The following is a 23035-nucleotide window of genomic DNA, read 5'->3' as shown; positions in this document are numbered from 1 at the left end:
TTGAAGCTGTTAAAGGAAAATTCCGGTGGTTTGTATTAACAATGTATTCAATGTACTCTATCTTGATAATGTGATGTTAAATCCTCTCATTTAATAGTGTTTTGAGACGATTTTTAGCGACATTTACGAATTTTCAGGTGCGCCGCCATTTTTGCGAGTCACATGACCTACGTGCGTGGACGTGACGTGTTACGTGCCGTTCCAAACTGGCCAGGGAGCGAGGGGAAGGCTCTCGCTCGTCATACTCTGTGTCATTCCGCCCGAAGAATCAACCGAATATTCAACAGAGAGGTTCAAATCTGTATGGAAGTATTCCCCCGTCTTCCCGATCAAGCGATAGTCCCATTTCTTCATCAGATGAGGATAAATTCGGGAAATCAGCGCTGGGGCTAATGGTGTCCCATGTAATCAAGCGTTTGGAACGGCACGTAACACGTCACATCCGCGCACGTCGGTCATGTGACTCGTGAAAATGGCGGCGCACCTGAAAATTCGTGATAGTCGATAGATGAGAGAGGATTTAACATCACATGATCATGATAGAGTACACATTACATGACAAATTGGATACATTGTTACTCCAAACCACCAGAATTTTCCTTTCAAAGATATTTTTAGTATTTTTCGGCCGTCTCGAACAAATTCGCAAATTTGCGTCATGTACACTGAATGGATTTGTCGCGAAAAGCGAGGTTCCACATTTCTGCGCTGTATTGTTTACAGTTGTGAATGGTTTAAGGGCAGTGTGGGAGCAACGCTGGCATCTGTTGGCTTGGAGTGCCATTGGGCGCAAAGTTGGTCATGTTACGCTTTTTGGGTCTGTGATGGGAATTTTTGAACTTGTGTGTGTGTGTGTGTGTGTGTGTGTGTGTGTGTGTGTGTGTGCAAGAAGCCCATTACCAGTCTGGGCATGCTCCCGGCCACACAGCAAATGGCTGTCCACAGATTGGCCTGTCACACTTAGCCTGATAGAATCTGCTCATCTCTTCAGCCGCCACTTCACACACACACACACATACACACACACGCCAAATATGTGAGCGTTTAAAACACTACATTGTGCACGCTTAATGCGCGGAAGGATACGGGTGCAAAATTGAATCGGTTATGTTTGGGAGAGTTTGTTTGCGTGTACATAATTCAGACGTCGGCTGTGTGAGCCTTGAGTTTTGAGGGCTTTTGGCCAGTTGTCATCATCAGTTAAAGAAGGGGCAAGGGCAGGGGCAGGGGCAGGGGGATGAAGGGCAGTGCCAAGTTGCTTCCCAATGTTCTCCCGGATAGCTGTGCTGCCGTTTTCACAATCAACCTTGAAAATCACCCCTCCGGTCTTGAGCGCAAACAGCCTTTTCTTCACTCTCGATCAGCAAAGGCTTTATTTACTCTATAGATTGGCGATGGGAGTTGCGAGAGCCGAGGGGAAGAGGAGAGAAAGGCAATCAATAGGAAGGAAATCAACAGGAGTGGCTGTTTGTGTGTTTGTGTGTGCATGCGTGAAGTCATTGTCCTTGACAAGCACTCGACGTTTATGTAGTACGCTACGGCCCTCAGTACGACTTTCTTGCTTTGACTTTGAATGCATGCAACTATAGCCCCCCCCCCCCCCCCCCTAACTATCGAAGTGCACCCTTCCGGTCCTATTCAACCTCGAGCTTCACCTGTTTAGCATCTCCCAGCTCCGCTTTCATAACGCCACATAGCACAACCTTTCATACTTTATATGCAATTCAACAACTATATTTGATACTAAAGAGAGGTGCAGTTAATTGTGTCGGTGGGGGTGTCCTCCATTTGAGTGACACCAAAGTCAACCCATGCAGACATCCAAAGGAAGGGCCGCTTGCTGCTAAACCATCAGGTACTAGTGATGGTCTCGGCACTGTAGGCAGCACAGAGCATCTCGGTCATTGCTGGTGTTTCTCGGAATATATTTTAGTACAAGTTATAGAAACCAAGCTTATCGTTGCTCTTTACTTGTATTTGTTCCTCATTGTTGGCTCGACTAGTTCCATATTGTTATGAATGCATTCATGAGCAATGTTGTACATCTGGCTAGATCGGTATTTGTGAATTTATTTCATAAAACTCTCACGGTGCCTTGTGAGTCATTGCTGCCACTTTATAGACAAATATCCATCAATGCTATGGTGCTAATTTTAGCACAATACTGTTCGAGCCCTTGACGTCCATCCGCAGTCCCAACTCCCGTGCCCATATGTTTCGTCAATGTCCGTTCTACTTCCGTCTGTCAGCTGTCAGTCACGCCGGCGGCTAACGAGGCCGTCAAATCCGCAGTTAAGCGTGACGGGCAAACAGATTGGCCGCCGCATTCGCCCGAGTTGCATTGTCGTCGTATTTAGCATGGATGTGGAGTCGCGTCTGCCGTCCTCTAAATTGGTAATGCTGCGATGACTTGGATTTAGTAATCGCGATCATGACTTCTGCCTTTGGCCCGGATGGCAAAACTCTTCCCCCAACGCTCGTCTATACATTTCCATGCATTCTCCTTATCTGCCCTCAGTGCTAAGATGTAAATCCCACTTCCCACATTTTAAGAGCAAATCTGATCTTTCTTCAGGATAAATGTTGATAACCATTGGGCCGTCGACACTTAATGTGTTCCTCGTTTGTTGAAGTGCTTCTCGCACACCACAAGATGAGTCCATTTCATACACTGTACACTTTTACTGCAACATATAAGAAAATGCTTTAAAATCGCTTTGAAGCTTTAGCCGGTGTCAGAGACAGTCAAACAACTTGTGGAGTGGGGGGGGCACAGTCCTCAGGGACCACATTCAAAAAAGAGGGCAACCATGCTAAAAAATAAAACATCATTTACTGTATTTTAAAGATAGGCGGCACAGTGGATCAGCTGGTAAAGCATTGGCCTCACAGTTCTGAGGACCCGGCTTCCATCCCGGCCCTGCCTGCGTGGGTTTTCTCTGGGCACTCCGGTTTTCTCCCACATCCCAAAAACATGCAACATGAACTGAACACTCTAGATTGCCCCTAGGTGTGATTGTGAGTGTGACTCTTGTCTGTTTCCATGTGCCCTACGATTGGCTGGCAACCGGTTCAGGGTGTACCCCACCTCCTGCACTTTGACAGCTGGGATAGGTTCCAGCACTCCCCGCGACCCTCGTGAGGATAAGCGGTAAAGAAAATGGATGGATGTATTTTAAAGATAGGAATGTTTTCACTCAAAGTAAAGCACAAGTCATTACCAACATCAGATCCTTCAAGTTCATGCAGTTGGCTCTGGTTTTTGCAAGGCCAACTACATGGGTTGCGATAGATAAGTATGCAACATTTTTCGCTGTTGTAAGATTCCACTACGACCCCTTAAAGGGCATTTTTTGTTGCTGGAATTTATGCAAATATGGTTGGAACACAGACAGTGCTTGAAATAAAAATGAAAAAATAGCAAAGGTCCAAATATCAAATGTGCAGACTCGCTGCAACCGACCCATAAACGCACAAAATGGCAGAATCAAACTTGCAAGTCATGCCGCTGTGCTCGTTGTCTCCCAAATCGAAAACGTATTCCCGGGACGTCTTGTCTGCCGTCAGATGAGTAACCTTTTCCGCAGGAAAAAAGTCAAAACAAAACAAAACAACTAATTGGTGGAATGTTTACTCTCCACGCCATCTCAGTTTAAATCCGTGCTGGCATCGCCGCCACGTCTGACCGCTCAAGCTCACCTCTTACCTCCACTACCAGTGCTCATTACCGACTTATGCTAATTAAAACCACCACGGACTAATTGTGTTTGGTCAGGCTGGAATTAAACACTGAAGGGGGATTTCTCAACCATGAGCGAAACACACACAAGTGCAAAGAATCGTTTAGGTTGGCTTGTTGTAGCTCAGGCAGTACGGTGGACTAATCGTGAGTAGATCCACCCAACAGTTCTGAGGTTGGAGGTTCCAAAAACGTGCAGGATTAGGTGATTGAAGGCTACAAATTGTCCTTAAGTGTAAATGTGAGTGAATCAGTGTATCCCAGTTCGACTCCCCGGAGATCATCAGTTCAGCACTAATATTAGGCATCGACTCAAAGTTCTGTCTGTCTGACCAGAGGATGCTTACAGTGTGATGTGTGTCTCCAGGGGAGGAAGTCTGTCCCCAGGGTGTGGGTGGGGGCAAATCGGGAGGGGGGGGGGGGTGTCATCCGATCTCTCACCCCCCGACCCCACTTCAGCCTCCCCTTCTTGCCGAGTGCAGTGGTGAGTTGAGAGAAGGGAACAAGTGCACGAAGTGACAGGGGCATCAGGATGGAACGAGGCGCTGTGCACCTCCAAGTTGGATCTCTGCTGTCACTGCCTCACACACACACACACACACACACCTAATCTAACACACACTTTGAAGTCAGGTCCTCCATCGCTCAGTGTCTGCTAGGAAGCGCTCAAACGCACACACTCACAGTGAACCAGACACCTGCATGAGAAAGCAATTCACAAAAGATTTGAGGTGGTGGTGGCGGTGTGTGTGTGTGTGGGGGGGGGGGGCAGTGGATTTGGTGAGGATGACAGTAAAACGAAGTGATGTGATGCGTTTCATCCATCTAGACTAACGGACGGGACGGTGCAGAGAAGTCCTCAACGTGTCGGAGTAAATAAAAGTCGTCACGCCGATGGACAGCATTTTATTGACGGTGTTAATATCTGTCCATTTTTAAATGCCGAATCGCGGACATGTAGGTATCTAATCACGTGTGTTGGTATTACATTCTAAACTACACAGCAAAAATCAATACCGGAGGTCACACCGTGTTTGCATACAGTGTGTATAGTGGTCGTATTGTTTTTCATAGAAGTAATCAGTGAGTCCACCCGAGATCAATACTTGTGTGTAGTGTTGTACTGTGCACGCAAAACACACAAAAGTGCAACATTCACATCCCATGAGAACAAAAATATATACCGTATTGTATTGTTCTCATTGGCTTGTGCAAGTGGCCGTTTATTTCTGTGCATCATCTTGAATTATCCTCTTGATGTCCATTCATGGTGCTCCTTTGTTTTCAAATTTCATATTTTGGTGATAATTTAACACTTTGTATTAGCCTTTCTATTTCTCCCATTTTTAACGTGTATCATTGTTTCCCTTGAAGTGTCTTTTCCCGGCTGATAGAGGTGCGTAATATAGAGCGGACGTGGCCCTAATGGCATCTTCAGGGGCGGCGTGGCGTCACGTATGCCAGACAAATGGCCTAATAAGTGCGCCGCACAAACCAAAGCCCCCATTGGGTCGCTCCCTCACCAGATTCATCGCGTGTGTGCTATGCCACACAAACCTCATCATAACAACATTACGAGCGCGCAGACAACAACTGCATCACAGTTGATGTCCAAGAGGCAAGGTGTAGACGTTGCGCGGGGTTACTTTCTTACACGTATTTTTTTTAAATGCTAAGACTGATTAATTATTCACACTGAGCTCAAGTTTAATTTTCCACTCACTGATGGGAGGAGGGATACAGTCCACGCCACGGTGGGGTCACAGCCAGTGGACCGGGTGATGACTCTCCCACAGACCCTTCATGCCTTTTTGTGCAATGTGGACCAGCACCCGTAATGATAGCACCGCTCCGTGTGTGTTTCCACGTGGAAAAGTGTGTCATTTGGAATGCGACACGCAGCCTCTGGCTATCCGTACAGTATGTGCGGCTTTTCCCATGGACAATGTGTGCGATAATGCAGACTGGCTTCCATCCGGGAGTGCACAGAGCATTTTTTTTTTCGGATGAGGTCTAAATGATATAAAACATTCTTGATTGTATATTATGAGGGAAACACATTTTGAAGAAATTTACCATCGATCCTGCACGGCCGAGCGAATCAAATCACATTTTAATTCCCGGTCCGTCTTGATTGGAGACCACTCTGGCCCGTGCTGACCTCATCTGCAACACGAGAGTCAATTAGCTCATCAAAGGACGGCTTTGTGATGAAATATATCACCCAGGCATCATCATCATCATCATCATCTGCGGTGGCCGTAGGCAACAGAGCCATCTGTGGCCTTCTCTTGTTTGTTCTCTCCTAATAGCCCCCCAGTGACGTTCGCCATTTTGCTGAATCCACACCGCTATTTGGATGTGGATTGTTGATAATCATTTAAAGGTGCTGCGTTTGTTTAGCCTGGCTGACAAGGCGACAGCGTTATAGCGTGAATGAACAATAGGCTCGAGATGTCCCCATATCGGTTTTGGTCATTTGAGCTTTATTTAAGGCGGCAGTTTTCAAACTGGCTGGTTATGACGGGGGTCAGTCTTTCTTTGCACGTGTAAAAAAAAAAAAAAATAAAAGCAGTTTTTTCCCTGCATGCTGCACAGTATGGGACCAAACTAACTGGTCTGCTCTCAAAGGGAATATAAACCACAGGCTCCACCTGCTCTTGGCATTGCCCATGAATGGGCGCCATTAAGACTTGCCTCCATCCCAAAGGGCCCGCTCCACTTACAAGTATAGAGTCGCCATTGTTTTTAAACACACACCTATGTCTTCTGACGGTCAATTCACAGGGCGCTGTAATAAGTATCCCCCGCAGAGGAAATACAAGCAATATTCTCAACATTGCCAACAGGTGCGTGTATGCATTTCAGGAATAAACACTACTTCTCTTGTATTTTTTTTCCTTTTGCAGGTGCACCAGAAAGGAGAAATGCGAGCGCTCGTCGGAGCCTCGTCGGTTTGCGTCCGACATCAAGCAGTGCGTGCGCCTCAGCGTGCACCCCAGCAACATTTCCGTCTCCCAGTTTAGCGTGACGGTGAGTCGGCGCCGTGATCCCGAACTTCATTACGAGAGCAGAACTCGCGGGAGACGGATTGACACTCGGACAACGCGATTATGGCGCGCTCGTTTCTGATTACTGGCCACTCTTTACATAGATGGCGACGCCTGCCAACAGCAACACAACTCAAATCCCGGCTGAGCAAATGTGCTGTCCTATCCAGTGAAACACTCATTAACATCCCATAGTATTTGCTTGGCATTGTATTGGACGCTTGGCAGGAAATGCAACACATTCACCCTGGATAGTGTATTACCGTCCCTCCACAAGTATTTTACTACAATGGTGCCTTGAAATGCAAGTTTCATTTGTTTGGATGTTCTCCATAACTCCAAACCCTCAGAGAATATTTACCCATTGAAATGAATGCAAGTGCCCCAAACACTTTTTACAGTAATGTCAATTAAATCAAATTTATAGAATTTAGCAGTTTTTGCCCGAGTTCACTGGACATTGTGCTGTTCCTTTTGGTGTGTGCACCTTGGCCTCCTGGGCACAAGATATTTCTGACATAGCGACCTGTCTCAACTCCTCATTAAATTGCTGAAATATTAGGCGTTCTTTGCAGAGGATAAACAATCCATCCCAAATCTCAAGACACCACTGTATAGATTTTAACACATCTGCACGCTCATGTGGCCTTTATACACTCAGTGTGGCCTTTTTATTGCAACCACTTCATAATTCAAAGACAGCGGTGACGCTCACATTTCCGTTTCCCCTCTGAGCCTTAAATGTGGCTCGCGCACGAATAGCCAATGTGCACCCTCGTACCGTACTATTTGATTTCCGGGGTCAGACCTGAATGATCATTTCCCATCTGTGTTGCTCCGAGGGTCATGAGCACCATTGTTGCCTTTCCACCTCTGCGCCGCTTTAATGGTATTCATAGAATGCGCGTGTGCGTGTTCTCATTCGGAGGCGTCGCATGAGTGTTTAACCTTTTCCCAGTGTGGAGTTTTACCCTAAGGTGACGCCATATGTTTCGCAAGTGGATGACTGCGGGCCACGCTGCGTCCTCCTTCACCTTTCTTTGACTTCATATTAGGAAGATAACACAATGGGAATTGTTATTATTGCCGTTTGAAAAGAAGCAATGCGACTTGGCCCGGACCCCCCACCGTCCGACCTCATTAAAGCGCAAACTCAAAACAGCTGAGCTCGGCCCTTCCGCTGTCGCTGAGGCGGCGTTAGCCACGTGCGAGCGGACCTCGCTGCAAATCAAAGCCTTGACCGAGGACCGCCGTAGACGGGCTGATCCTATCAATATGTATATTCCAGTCTTGACCCCTGTTACACCTGCTTCCCGCCTTCTATATTCAAGGGCGGCTTTCCCCCGTTGTCTTCTGAGCTGATGCCGCATTTTCAAGTGAAGAATGTAAATCTGCATCCCTTTTAATTCTCAAGCACATCCAGAGTGTTGGGACCAAGGACTTCTTCCTTGTAAGAGGAACAGAATGCAGTCTGCAAGCTCTTCTGACTAACACGACCACAGCTATAAAAGTTGCACAAAAAAAGAACTGCCTGATTGCTGTAGACAAAACCGCTGAGTTCAGGCTGCAGGGACCCCAGGCAGGGCCAGGGACGAGGTCGGTGTCCAGCACCTCTCGTCAAACTCCAGAGGTTAGGTGAAAATAGGTTTTTATTATGTTGTGTTTGTGTGTGTCAATGTGTTTTTTTTAAAATTTTTCATCGTACCTATACAATTCTTAAGTCCCTTCCCGCGGAAAAGAAGTCAAGCTCCACTAGGCAAAAGAGGCTGAAGTCAGAAAGAAATTAATCGCCAAGGTCGAGAACACATTCATGAGCGTTTCTCAGAACAGACTGAAGAACAACGAACGAAACACAGGATTATGGGAAATGATTTGGGGCAACCTTGATTTTGAATTGTGTTCGTGTTGTTGAACTGACCCCATCTGGAGATGCTTCCCTAAAGGTGTCAAAAGTATGATCGAATTGTCCGGCTATGTGTAATATCGCTTCTTTTTATTGGTCAAGACTTTCTTTGATGACAACGTTGGTCCCTCTTTTGTTTCTCCCGAAGTTGATCCTGGAAGCCCACAACGTGCCGGAACTTTCCGCTGGGGTGAACTGCACGTTTGAGGATCTGGCAGAGATGAACGGGCTGGTGGAGGGCAACCGCATCAAGTGCTTCTCCCCCGCCGAGAAGGAGATGCCACGCGTGGTCGTCGACAAAAGTAAGGATGCGTCCGAGCCGATCTCCCGTTCGGAACTTTTATTTCCGGCATTTTACTTTATTTTTTTTTTTCCCTGGGACTAATTAGCTAGTTCTCAGTTGACAGAAAGAGAGAGCGGGTCCTGGGAGGAAGGTGACGTTAGCCTTAGCAGCCTTCAAGGTAACTTTTAGGGGGCCTAATTAGGACGGATCCACTGTCGGGGGTGTTTTACCTTGATTGATGAATGATTCCTTCTTTGTTAGCCAGGCTTGGAGAATGAGTGGGCCGCGTTGACGGTGGCGAGGTGACCTGTGTGCCAGCGTGAGTGTGTGTGTGTGAGTGTGTAGAATGAATTAAACATGAAGCCCTTCATTAGAGCCAGACAAAAGGACACAGATGAGGTACAGCGTTTCATCGCATTCCCACTTTAGCTTGTCTGAGACTCCCTCAAAGACCGTTTTCCATCCCGAGGGAGACGTGTTGCCACCTTATCGTCTCATGCAAGGTTTTCTCAACAAACCCCCTCCACCCCCTCCCGAAGATACCGTTGCAACAAGCGCAACACTTGCGGCTCTTTTATTGGCGTGTGAACAAGTGATAAAATTCCACACCGTAACGCGTGCTGTGTTTCCTCCAGGCGACCACCAGATCGTGCAGCTCTATCTCAAGTCCAAGGAGACCGGCTTGGCATTCGCAAACACCAGTTTTGTATTTTACAACTGCAGCGTCCACAAGTCGTAAGTCTTACACCGTGTTGCATGGTTCCAACTTTGCTGGCTAAGTGAGCATCCCGCGTTTTTTTTTTTTTTTTCACCCTCTTTTTTTATAGGTGCTTGTCATGCGTGAGCAGCCCATACCAGTGCCACTGGTGCAAATACAGACACGACTGTACGCACGACCCTCGCACGTGCTCCTTTCAGGAGGGTCGAGTCAAGAAGCCGGGGGTGAGTTTGCCTTGGGCCCAATTTTGCAGCCAGTTGAAGCAGCTGGCGCGTGCGTGAGGTCGTTCTGGAGAGTGAAACACCTTTCAGCGGTTTGGCTTGATCGGCTGGAGCTAATAAAAGCTATTTCCGGGTGGCCGTCCCTATTCCCAGAGACATTTTAATGGCCGTGAATTATCCGTTGTATTGGCGCCCACCTCCGCTTTCCCTCTTGGCCGGCGAGAACCGCATTGGATTGGGTGCATGTTCCTATTACCCCCAAAAGCAGGAGATGACTCACTTTGGTTAAGGTTTGGGAGCACGAGGGGGAGGCGGCCTTGCCGGGAGTTGGTGGCCGTCTAATCCTCGCCTGAGGTGTGCGATGATGAAGATCAGTAGCGCTGGCGTCCGTCTCGACGGGCGCAGGGATTCGGCGGGCCAGATCGTCTGCTTTGATGAGCAGTCTGGTCGCCATTGTGTTATACCACCAATATTTCCCCCGAGCCATTCAACCTGCGCGCAAGATATTATTTTCCCTCCTTCGTGACGTCTTCCATTATCCTTTTGAACCTTCTGCTGAGTCAGAGCCCGGTCTTTGCCGGTTTACTTTTCCAATTAACTCAGACGCTACTGGTCAATATTGACCGAGGATAATAATGTGCCAATCCTCTTCCCATTGTGTAGCTGACTTTCAAGAAAAGCCACAAATAAAGCAGGAGGGATTACGCATTTGCACATTAATGACACGGTCCGTTTTGATGAGCCGTGTTGGAGGAAAGCAGGTGTTTTGCAGCTTTAAAGACTTTTAATTTGCTTTTTATTAACCTCTCCAATCCAAGGTCGTGGCACTTGCCTCCGGATTTCTGGATGCGCGTAGGCCGTTCCCAAAACCGCAACAAGTCGACGTTGATCTTTCCGCCTCCGATACAATGAAGAGATTCCGAGCGGCTTTGGGAATAATCCTTCCGCGCTATGCTAATGATAGTCGTGCCGCCTCCCTCCCCACTGGTTTAGCCTGTCGTTAGTATGCACGGCGGTGCGTTATTAAAACCCGCGCCGGGCATGGAGCTGGCGCTGTTTTATTCATGCCGGCGGTGGCACGGGGCACGCGGCTCAGACAGTTGCCAAACTTTGTCCTTGGCACGTCTCAAGGATTTAGCTCCCGGGATTAGCCTGACAACAAAAATATTCCCGGTCACGTCGTTACAGTGGGAATAAGATGCGACTGTTTACCCAATTTGCAATGTTTACCTGCGTGTTGAGCTCTTCTTTAGGTCCATCCAACTTCTTCATTAACCTCTTTGTTCTAGTTTATCCTAACGTGTTCATCAAAACAATGGCTACTACTGCTCAGCGCGAAAGCAGCATTTAAGTGCTTCCGAGTCACACTGATCAATTCCGAGGAGTTTATTTACCACAGCTGTATTGATCAGGATGATTTTATTAAGACAGCTAAATGCCAACTTCAATAGCTGCCGGTTGGCAATGTCAGTAACGGGAAGCTGAAGGCAGGTGAGCGAGTCCATCGGGGAAGAGTTTGCAGACATAAGCAAAAGACCTCAAAGTGAGGAACAAGCGAATTCTATAAGCAGCACGATTCCAGTAGAAAAGCTAGGTGTGAATAACGAGGAGATATTGGAAATGTCGAGGCGATGAGTGGACCTCACGAGACAGCGTCTCTGCTCGAGATCCCTGCGAGAGAAGGTGCGAAAGCTGGAGATGTCCCTCATCTTCACACCTCGCGCCGGCTATAATTACGGGACTTGAAAGTACGCCGAGAAAGAGGCCTCGCGGCTCCCACGCCGCTTCCTCTTCGGTCGCCGTCGCCGCCCTTCACACCTCCCACTAGCCTCCAATTAGCGCATTTCATCAGGTTCCCCGACAAGAAAGGAACTGAGCAAGGGAGTTGTCACCAACGCGGAGTCAGCGCGCGGGGTCGACTCGCAAGGATGGCGCTGACTTGCGACCCGCCGTCATCTGGGCTCATAATGTGCTCACCAATAGCCTTAAACAGTCCGTGAACAACTTTCTAAAGTCACAACCATATACTTCGGAGCACAAACCAGTGGGATACACAGTTCAGGTCCAACTAGTTTCTTTGTAACAGTAAAGATTTAAAACAGATGCGCTTCGGGACGGTCCATTTTCATTTATTGGCTTGACTGGGATGCACGTGTTCACGTAGTGCGCGCGCATTTTGCCTCAACACGCCAGGAGCACAAAAAGTTTGTCTATTTCGCTTTATCGCAATTCTCCGCTCTCATCTCTCGGCGGCTCGGAAGCCGATGGTGTTTTTATTTATGGGGATGTGTGTGCGTGCGTTTGTGTGCGTGTGTTTGCGGTGTGTATGGCGGGGCATATCTTGCGCCGCCCATATTATTTATCACATCCCAGGCGTCCGGGAGGGGGTGTGAGGCTGGCGATAAACACAACTGACATTACATCAACGTAACGTCCACATAAATCGCAGAAGGTGGCAGCCGGCATCACCACGAGCATCAGTAGTGCACACACACACACACACACACACACACACCACACACACACACACACACACATACATATGATGTGCCATGATTGTTGTTGACAATGTTACTTAATATACAACTGATTTATGAATTAGAATAGTTTAAGAATTAAGTTGGGGGGGGAAACCTTCCCAAGAAAAAAATAATGCAAAAAATGCTTTTGCTCGAGATAATTTGTCTGGAGTTACTTTTACTTTTTTTTTTTAATCACACACTTCATTATATTACTAATTAATAAGAAAAATATCGATTTGTCTCTGTGTGTTTTTTTGAGCTATTTGTACTCCAGTATTTTTCATACAAAATCCGATATGAAGAAATAATTTTGAAAAATACTATTTATATTGGTTGAATTTTTGTTTGGTTTGTTTTAGCTTTTTCTACTAAAGTAATTTCAGGACAAAATTCGACTGAAATAAATGTTTTCTAATTTTCATTTTTGATTATTTTGATTAAGTATATTTACTGTTGATAATGCATTACTATTTGTATACAATAATTTTTTAAACAATTTTCTTTATTTTTATAAAAAAATAATGATACCCAATAAATTAACATTTATGAAGTATATTAAATTAGGAAAAGTAAATTCTAGCCTCTACTGTTTTCCTTTTTCTCCAAAGTCATACTTAAGTCTTGTAAGACCAATATGTGTTATATTTTTGTGAGACTTATTTAGTAATAGCTGGGTAAATATTCCTCCTGACTGAACTAAAGGTGCCTTTTGAAGTGCTCCTCCATGTTGCCATGGCAGCAGATGATGCGTGCGCTGCTGCCTTGTTGTTTTTCTCAAGGAGGTTCTCGTCTATCTGCCTGCAATTTATTTTCTTTGTGAGAAAGTGTTGCCTTCGGACACCTCGTCTTCCGCATACGGCGCTATCAGCCCAGATCTGTGTCCTCGGGATTTAAGTCACACTCGTCTACCTTCGCCGACGTCAGGTGGATAGCATTAACGGCGGCCATTGTCGAAGCGTATTCGCCGTGTGCGCGCGACACCCCACCACTTATGTTCATTCTCCAAAAGTATGAAAATGAAACGCAAACACACTATGCGCGCGTGTCATTTATCTATAATGACTTTGTGAATAGTGTCACCCCAACCCCCACCCCCCTCGCTGAGGAGCCTTCCAGTCAGTCACTCAGGCAAACTCAATCAAGTGGCTTTTAATAAACTCCGCAGGAGCGTTATCGCACGGTTGAACGTGCACCACGTTTGCTCGCCTTATCTGCTCTGCTTCTTCCTTTTCGCTGTTTTTGACATGCCCATGCTCTTCCTGTCACTTCACGGATTTTCTTCCCTCTCTCTCATCGTGTTCTTCAGTTCAACCGCCTTAAAAATTCGGTAAACTTTTTAGTTACCTTTTTTATGGGGTCGCCACCCGTCATCCTTACTGATTCTCTGTTTGTTTTTCTTACAGAAATTCTTTTCTTGTTTCTTCCATTTTTTCAATGCATATATTCCTATGGACTCTTCTTTAGTTGTTTACCTTCCCCATCCTCTTGTTTTTTTCACCAAGTTGACAAATGTTAGGAAACCAAGGGGCAGACCCAGAGTCTTAAGTTTTTAGAGTTTTGCCGTCAAAGTCGGCTTTCTAACAAATGTCTTTACGTTGAACGCACCGCATTTGTTGGTTTCTACCACTTCTGAGCTGCGTGGGCTCCGATTTGGACGAATTGCCACAGAACCGCGCGGCAATCTCACCACCTTTGGTGTTCGTCCCTCCCAGGAGTGTCCCCAGCTGCTGCCGGCCGAGCGCATCCTGGTGCCGGTGAACGTGGTGAAGCCCATCACGCTGTGGGCCAAGAACCTGCCCCAGCCCCAGTCGGGCCAGCGGGGCTACGAGTGCCTGCTGACCATCCAGGGCAATGAGCACCGCGTCCCTGCCCTGCGCTTCAACAGCTCTTCTGTGCAGTGCCAGAACACGTCGGTGAGGAACCGTCCCCTCGCAGCAGATTAGCATGGAAAAGGCTTTTTGCCGCTCTTGTGTTTATACAAAAGCATCTCCTCCTTATGTCTGTCCTCATCACTCTGACTACTTGTGTGTCTGTGGGATTAGTGTGCATAATCATCACACAATCCAAATATTGTACTTTGATTGAGCGCTGAAGGAGGGAAACAGTAATCTCCCCGAAAAGGATGATTCTGACACAAGAATAGTCTTTGAAAGGTGTGTGTGTGTGTGTGTGTGTGTGTGTGTGAGACAGAGAGAGAGACTACTTCAGCATGTGTACAGCAGCCACCTGTTGCATGCAAAATGTATTTTTTTGGGGCGGTTTTTTTGCACTATGGTGATAACGATGGCCACTTTCTCCCTCACGACTCCGTGTTCTTCCCTCCTCCCCGCCGGTTGCAATGGCGACAGTACTTCTACGACGGGATGGAGATGAGCAGCCTTCCCGTGGAGCTGACCGTCATCTGGAACGGCGACTTTAGCATCGATAATCCCGCCCACAACAAAGGTGAGCAATGGAACACGCTTGCTGTTAATTTGCTCATTTCACACACACACACACACACACACACACATATGTGATGTCAGCATAGTCTTTTATAAACACACACGCACAGTAGGGCCACTCCTGCCCTCAGAGTTAGTCTCCATGGCAACAGGCGGGCGGTGTGCCGAGGTGCAGCGAGCCGGGCCTGATGTTTCCTCGCGGAGTGGTTAACTTCGACGTGTCTTTTTCTCGCCTTCATCACTGTGAATAAACTAATGCATCCCAAATTTGCAATCTTACCATTGAGGAGAAACTCTACATAGCACACCGACGCAAATTCAATTGTTTACACAGGTCGGTGTGAAATAACCTGGGCTCAAATCCACGTGCCGCTTAATTTTGTCCAAAGATGAAGACGTTATTATTTGCTTACATTTAACAGCCTGTTCTAGTAAATGGCCATTCTAGGACCAAACATGCAATGAATTATCTAGCGCTAGGGTCTTTTAGGTTTGGAGTGATAGCTCCCAGGCAGCAGCAGTCGAAGAAGAAGCATCATTATCTCCCAGGGCATCACGAGTTGGACAGATCACACCTCCGTCTAATCGCAATTAGGAGGAAAACGTCTGGCCCGTTGCCTTGGTAATAGTATGTTAAACATGCGGAGGTGTTAAGCAGTACAGATAATAGCATAATGAGGCAAAGAACCTGTTCTGTTTGTTGTCCTCTGCCTATTTGCGCTCATTTGTCATGGATTCAGACTTTGGATGAAAATCTGTTTGCAGTTCTTTTCTCCCACTTTAATGAGCCTCTTCTTCTTCACCTTGTCTAACCTTTTTTGTCTGTGCTCGCCACGCAGTCCATCTGTACAAGTGCGACGCCCAGCGCGGGAGCTGCGGCCTGTGCCTGAAGGCGGATCCTCTGTTTGGCTGCGTCTGGTGCAAAGGGGAGAACCGCTGCACGCTCAAGCAGCACTGCCCGCACCCCGAACACCTGTGGCTGGAACACAACGGCATCAACAGCAAGTGCACGCACCCGCGCATCACCCAGGTCAGAACTGTTTGGTTTATCCCAGTTCAAGAGGTCTGGAATGTGGTCCAAACCATTAGACACTATCCGAACACTGAAAATTTTAAGTTGGGTCCAGCCTGGACTGGTCGCGAGCCAGTTGCACGGAACAATATCGACAAACATTTCACATTCATATTCACACCTAGACAACTTGGTCTTCAAAGAACATAGAGGAAGGCCGGGACACCAAGACCCAAGGAATACAATCATCATCATTATTGTCGTGATATTTTTTGTTTTGCCACATAGTCCTTAAAGTTTTCATTTTATCTATTGCGGTACTGAATGAAGTAAAGGATTTGAAGGTTTTGGTGTGTTGCTCGGTGAAGTCACGAGTTGATTGACTCACTCCTTTTGTGACTACAAAGTCATACTTAGTTTTATTTTACGTTTGAAAATGGGAAAGCAATCTGTTGGAAACAACGACAAATCATTCCGGTGCACCTCCTAAGCACACTCCGTTTGCCTCTAATGCAACCAAACGTCCAGCTTATCAGGTCCACAGAAGACATGAGCACCAGGGAGGGGGAGGACACGAGTAACGATAAATGGAAGGATGTCCAGATGAAACTGAATGGAAGGAAAGGGATGAAGATCGAATAGTCAATGCCCGGTAATGTCCTCGGCGGCGGCATCCCAGAGGGGGAACCTCTGATGAAGCAATAAGGGGAAAAGCCCGGAAGCAATCCCCTCCAAGCGTACCCGTGCGCAACGTCGGGTCCAGCGAAAGGGGAGGCGGGGATGTTGAAATGGAAATGTAATTCAAGACTGAGGCGTTGACCCGCGACCTCCGTGGAGATTTGGTGAAAGCGATGAAGCGTAAACCTTTATTGGGGCATGCATCAGAATGTGTCTACACATCAGTGGCGGAATGAATGCCGGCGGTCGGAACAAGATGGAGGAGCCGGATCACTAACAAGAAGACATAATCAAGAGTTGCGCTCTAAAGACGGCAAGGAAAGACAAGCAGAGAGAAGAAAAGCCATCAAGCCTTGACCTCACAATGTAACCCTCAATTATCTCGTCCCAGCTTTAAGTGACACGTCATTGACTCCCCTTTTTGACACTTGCGCCGCCTCAGTTCTTTGTTTGCCAAGACACCGTGGTTCATCGGGCGCAAAAATAGCCATCAGCAGGGGGTCCTGTTAATCCGGGACGTGGCATGTGCCAATGACGATCTCTCTCCCGTAAAGCCGGAGCTCATTAGGATGCGTGCGAGGAGTTACATGAGCCCAAAGCTAGAAACTAAGTCAACAAGGTCCGTTCTAAAGACGTTCAACCAAATCATATGATGATTAATGAACTGAGGCAGCCATTTCTCTAGTCGTGGGATGTTGTGGACCACCAAAGCTGTCAAGTATCCCACCTTCTAACAACACAAGAACAGAAAATTGCAACTTGGGCACACTTACCATTTGTCAAACAAGATATCAAGGGGCCCCCAAAAATTGTTTTAGTCTTCATTCATTCGCTTAAACACACATGAACATGCTTCATCTATCATGATTGTTGCAACTGCTCTTTACGTGGTGGCGTTGGGAGGAAAACGAAGCTGAGTGACCCCCGCTGAAGCGAGTGCAGAAGGCGAGAGCAAAGCAAAGACTTCAAAACTACCAAATGTTTCAACCTTTTTCTTCAAGACACAAATGTGCGTAGCCAAGAACAGCAAGACCCAGATGTTCTTGTCGGTAGCAGTAGCACTGCTGTCAGTGTCAATTACAGTAAAAGCGTCTAGATGATTCACTCTCTAGATAATTATCCTCTTCAAGGATTTTAAGAACTTCATCACTGAAGACCTTGTCTTGGGGTGAAAATAAGACTTCTGTCAGTGCAGTACATGGACGTGGAGGTCCCTGTGACTGGGTTTCAGATGGGAAAATGGGACTCTCTCTTTTCTGTGTTCAGATTACTCCCCTGCGGGGTCCGAGGGAAGGCGGCACCCTCGTAACCATTCGCGGCGACAACCTGGGCCTGGAGTTCCGAGAGATCCAGGGGAACGTGAAGGTGGCGGAGGTGGAGTGCACGCCCATCCGAGACGGCTACATCCCGGCAGAGCAGTGAGTGGGGAGCTTTGATGACAGACCGCCCCCGGGACCGTTTTAAACGGCAGATGTCACTTACGTTGCGTCCGCAGGATCGTGTGCGAGATGGGCCGTGCCGAGAAGAGTCAGTACACGGGCAACGTCAAGGTGTGCGTCGGCGTCGGCGAGTGCCGGCCGGAATTCACGGCCAAGTCGTCCAAATACTACTATTTTGTGGTAAGAGGTCAATTAATGTTTGGCTTTTTGCCACGACGTCTTCGTTTTGTGCTGGCGGTATCAGATTTAATACCCTACGTGGCAGCGAGCCAGGCCACGGTTCTTTACTTAATGTGTGAAACTGTAAAGGTGTGATGTGCGGATGTTATTTTTAACTGCCTGCTCCCTCTCCCGCTCTCTGGTCTATCTTCAGATTCCGAGGATCCACAGCATCAAGCCGAGCAGGGGGCCCGTCTCCGGGGGAACGGTGGTCAGCATCACAGGGAGCCACCTGGACGCCGGCAGCAACGTGTCCGTCATGTTTAAGGACCAGCCGTGCACCTTTCTCAAGTTAGTTGTCTGCCGTGCGCCCCTTTCCTGACCTTGCCCACTTAGGCAGTCAATTAAAAGCACACACTGCGTCATATAAAAGAGCTGCGCAGACATTCCAGGGCCGCAAGAAATCAGATTATATTCAAGTCATTGGCAAAACGAGCCGCCCCGGCTTTATGATCTCCATAAATATCCTCCTAATGAGTTTCCGTTCTCCATCACCGCTTTCATGTCTTCTTCAATACAGCGCCAGGCTCCTTCTGTAAGTTATGCTCTCGTTTAGCTGATAAGACTGGCTGTGCTTGAGGGCGTGTCTCCGCTGTGATTGACAACACCAAGATGTGTGCCCTTAAGAGCCACCCTCATCCCTAAATATGGTCGGAAAAGAACATGGCTAGACCCTCGTTCGTACTCTTATCGGGGGAACTGACGCACCGGCTCTGTCTAGTCGACTGTAATGCGGTGTTTGAGATTACAGGGACAAAAACAAAGCTGTCGACTGTGGTAAGCTTGCCTATTTAGACATTTTTCTGAATGTATGGGGGCTAAAGCATATGCGCATAAAAATTTCCATGGGAATTAAGTTGTGCCGAATGTTATTCTTGGATAAACATTTAGTGCTGCCATGATGACACCAAGTTATGGAGCGCAACTCCAATTTTTCCAAGTGAGATGCGTAGAAGGTCCCAGTTGTCTGGAGTGCAGCGTGAATTCCGTTCAATCATTGAAGCAACTGTGACGTAATCCTCAAATGGGGCCCGGTTTCACAGTTTCTAACCCGTCGCTCTTTTGCCGCAGGCGCGAGGGCCTGTGGCTGACGTGCCGCACGCACGCGTCGTCGGAGGGCTACGGCAACGTGTCTGTGTCCGTGAGCATCGACAAGGCCCAGCTCCAGAAGGACCTGCGCTTCGAGTACGTGGAGGATCCCACCATCACCAAGATAGAACCCAAATGGAGCATTTACAGGTGCGGACCGCGAAAACCACATCTTCTTTTTTCAGACGCTCTGGAATGCAAATAATTTGGTTCAACAAGCCCCAGCTGTTGCGTTGGGATGCATGAGTGTTTTCTTTCTCCCTCTTGCAGCGGACACACTCCCGTGACAGTGACGGGAACCAACCTGGACATTATCCAGACGCCGCTCATCAGAGCCAAATACGACAGCCATGAAACACTCAACGTAAGTCAACTTGAACTGCTCGTCTCTGGTGCCGTGATGATGTAAACGGGGTCAAAAGAAGGGCTCAATCAGTGAATTCAAATTCATAGAGGGTGATGAAATGTATCTCCATGCAGATGCAATGATATCCGCAGAGATTTTCCCTTATCAGAATCTTTGTAGCCTTTATTCACCCTATCCAAAGGTCTCTCTTTAATTGACTGCTGATAAGTGAACAAAAGCAGATGCTTATGGATTTTGCCTTACGGGTTTTTGAAAGGTTCGAGGTCAAGTTCTTCCACTCCAAACTTACACGAGCGTGCCTTTGTGGTCTAAACTTCCAACGCACGCAAATAATCCATTCAACTTTGAGCAAGGACACATGACAGGGACATCTGGCAGTCCTTTTCCTCATGTGTCCAGTGTAACGTTCAAGGACCCAATTAAAGCGACAGGCGCCAGTCAGAGCGGCCTCACGCTGAAGGTTATTGTTAGCGTCTTTGTGCGAGGCCTTTGCTGGCTGCTGTTGTGAGACTGATGGTTCAATCCTGACACATCACACAAAGCAGTCTTGTTTTTAAAACGGTATTTTATAAATAGCTGAAAGTGAAGGAGAAAGTCAAGAGTCCTTCCCATCTTGCGGCCTCCAGTTTTGCCAGGTCCTGAGCCCGACATCCATGCAGTGTCAGGCCCCGGAGCTTCCCATCAGTCCGGCCCAGCAGCAGGATGCGCCAGAGACGCCCGATGAGTTCGGCTTCAAGCTGGATGACGTGCAGGCGGTCATGGCGCTCAACAACACTAACTTCATCTACTATCCAAATCCCGAGTTCGAGCCTCTCAGCACCTCGGGCGTTTTGGAGCTTAAACCCGGATCGCCCATCATACTGAAGGTACATTCACGCTCAAGCTGTCATCATCTGCTTCGCTTTCAGGGCTTGAGAGGTTCTTTGTTTCTTTTTGCTTCCCTGCAGGGGCGGAACTTCCTGCCACCCACCAGCAGCGGGAATGGAAAGATGAACTACACCGTCCTCATCGGGGAGAAGCCCTGCATGCTGACCGTGTCCGACAGCCAGCTGCTCTGCGAGTCGCCCAACCTGACGGGCCGCCACAAGGTTCTGGTGAGTGACACCAGCGCAAATCCATGCAGCGACAGACAAATGTTGCCTTCTGTTTGTCTGCAGACAGACTGATTGTCCGTGTGGTTGCAATTGGTGCCCACAAGACAAACCAATGAGCCGTCTGTACGGATTTGGACCGCGGGAAACTCAATAAGGAGTCCATTTATGGCCACTTTACTCCATATGCTTCCGACTGTTTCCACCTGGGCAAGGCTGCTATGAAGCAATAAGACAAGCAGAAGTTTGCACACAATAGAATTGAATCAATATGTCTGTCTCAGACAGAATCAGAGAAATCTGATGAAGCAGAAAATTTATCGATATAGTTTATCAAGACTTCAGACCCAAGTCCCAGATGCATCCTTTCTTACATTAGAGAGGAGAAGCGGCAGTGGAACAGGCCAAAATCTCGTGGCAGTGGGGAACCGCATGAAGAATTTTTACCGGGTATTGTTGCCAGTCGTAAGTCGCCCGTGTTCTGACCTCAGGCTCGCGTGGGGGGAATTGAGTTCTCGCCCGGTGTGGTCCACATCACTTCGGACAGCCCGCTCAGCAGCACGGCCATCATCAGCATCGCGGCGGCCGGCGCCCTGCTGCTCCTCGCCATCGTCATGGTGCTCATTGCCTACAAGCGCAAGTCGCGCGAGAGCGACCTGACGCTCAAGCGGCTGCAGATGCAGATGGACAACCTCGAGTCACGGGTGGCGCTGGAGTGCAAGGAGGGTATGGAACTCGTTCTCAGAAGGCTTTAACGTCTCGCCATCCACAGGCATCGTGTCATGACATGCCTTCGTCCCCCGTTAGCTTTTGCAGAGCTGCAGACGGACATCCACGAGTTGACGAGCGACTTGGATGGCGCGGGGATCCCCTTCCTGGACTACAGGATGTACACCATGAGGGTCCTGTTCCCGGGAATCGAGGAGCATCCTGTGCTCAGAGACCTGGAGGTAAGCTTAAGCTGTGGCAAGCTTCATCTGCTACGTTTGAGGGCCCTGATGCATTTGCAGTTGTTTTTGAGAACCTCCACTTTGCTGGTCTATTCTCACAGTATGGGACAACTTTTTAAAATCAAATTAAAAGTCAGTCAGTCACCGAAAAGTAAAAGAAAGATATCTTGTAATTTATCCCCAGCGGTGACGTTGATTGACAGCCGTAATTGAGCGAGTCGTCTTGTTCCATTAAGGCGATGATTGACCCCCATTCCGCTGCCCTCAAGGTTGGCCACTTCGTCCCTTGATGAGAATTTGCCAGTAATAAGCAATATTAATTGGGCTTTAATTGGTATAAATGTCAAACTGCGAGGAGAGGCTATGTGCACAGGCGGCCTAATGAAGAAGCAGAAGGCTGCTCTTAGGTGTTTGACGCACGGCTAATTGTTATTGATGTGTCGACAGGGGTGACAGAAATAGCCGAGGTGAGGCAAAGGATACAGTAATATTCCAGCTCTCCTGTGAAAATATTGTGTTTGGCGAGCGGGTTTGCCCGTGAAAACGCGAGGCAAAACCCGTCATACGCAAGCTGACAGTCACCACATGGCAGACGGTGGAAGACAGAACTGTGTAGGTAATCGTTTGGGAAAGAAATGTGAAGGTGCAGCGAGCGCCGCCGCGCTCGTATAAATGGCGCGGGGGGCGCGGCTTTGAAATGGTGATGGCAACGCGGCGTCATCAAAGCCTCTAAACGCCCTCGCGAGAGGCTCCTCGTTTTGACACATCAAAACTTGGAATCCCGCTCAAGAACCCGCCCGCGATATCGCTCGCCAACACAGTTGCAGTTCACCCCGACACTGTTTGATCCCGCCGCAGGAACAGAACTCCGTCATGACCCGTTTTGTTTTGCGATCCAGGTGCCAGGCTACCGACAGGAGCAGGTGGAGAAGGGCCTGAAGCTGTTCAGCCAGCTGATCAACAACAAGGTCTACCTGCTGTGCTTCATTCGCACGCTGGAGGCGCAGCGCGGCTTCTCCATGCGCGACCGCGGCAACGTGGCCTCGCTCATCATGACGGTGCTGCAGAGCAAGCTGGAGTACGCCACCGACGTGCTCAAGCACCTGCTGTCCGACCTCATTGACCGCAACCTGGAGAGCAAGAACCACCCTAAGCTCCTCCTCCGCAGGTAAGTGGAGAAACAAGCGACGCAAATGTCCGTCTGGTTCGATCCTTCTCCCCTGCTTCCATCGATGTCGGCTGAAAATAGCCCCAACTGCCTCTTCTTCTTGTTATCCTGAATTGTTTCCCTCATCCCGTCTGCATGGATT

The 23035-nt window shown here is 48.1% G+C and overlaps 1 protein-coding gene across 3 annotated transcripts in view; it reads left to right on the top strand.

The window, feature by feature from the left end:
- plxna4 (plexin A4) overlaps positions 1–23035 on the top strand; it is a 117232-nt gene that overhangs the window by 82511 nt on the left and 11686 nt on the right. For all 3 annotated transcript variants that reach the window (XM_061806458.1, XM_061806459.1, XM_061806460.1), the window contains 17 exons: positions 6649–6772; positions 8841–8994; positions 9611–9710; positions 9803–9917; positions 14149–14349; positions 14785–14881; positions 15720–15910; positions 17837–17988; positions 18066–18189; positions 18383–18519; positions 19300–19467; positions 19588–19681; positions 20311–20550; positions 20632–20778; positions 21267–21501; positions 21583–21725; positions 22625–22893. In XM_061806458.1, coding sequence (XP_061662442.1) covers positions 6649–6772; positions 8841–8994; positions 9611–9710; positions 9803–9917; positions 14149–14349; positions 14785–14881; positions 15720–15910; positions 17837–17988; positions 18066–18189; positions 18383–18519; positions 19300–19467; positions 19588–19681; positions 20311–20550; positions 20632–20778; positions 21267–21501; positions 21583–21725; positions 22625–22893 — 2691 coding nt within the window. The remainder of the gene's footprint in view (positions 1–6648; positions 6773–8840; positions 8995–9610; positions 9711–9802; positions 9918–14148; positions 14350–14784; positions 14882–15719; positions 15911–17836; positions 17989–18065; positions 18190–18382; positions 18520–19299; positions 19468–19587; positions 19682–20310; positions 20551–20631; positions 20779–21266; positions 21502–21582; positions 21726–22624; positions 22894–23035) is intronic.

This window comes from Syngnathoides biaculeatus, chromosome 20 (genome assembly GCF_019802595.1).
Source record: "Syngnathoides biaculeatus isolate LvHL_M chromosome 20, ASM1980259v1, whole genome shotgun sequence".
Classification (NCBI taxonomy): domain Eukaryota; kingdom Metazoa; phylum Chordata; class Actinopteri; order Syngnathiformes; family Syngnathidae; genus Syngnathoides; species Syngnathoides biaculeatus.
The sequence above is the reverse complement of the archived record's forward strand: the minus strand, read 5'-3'. Positions and strand labels throughout refer to the sequence as shown.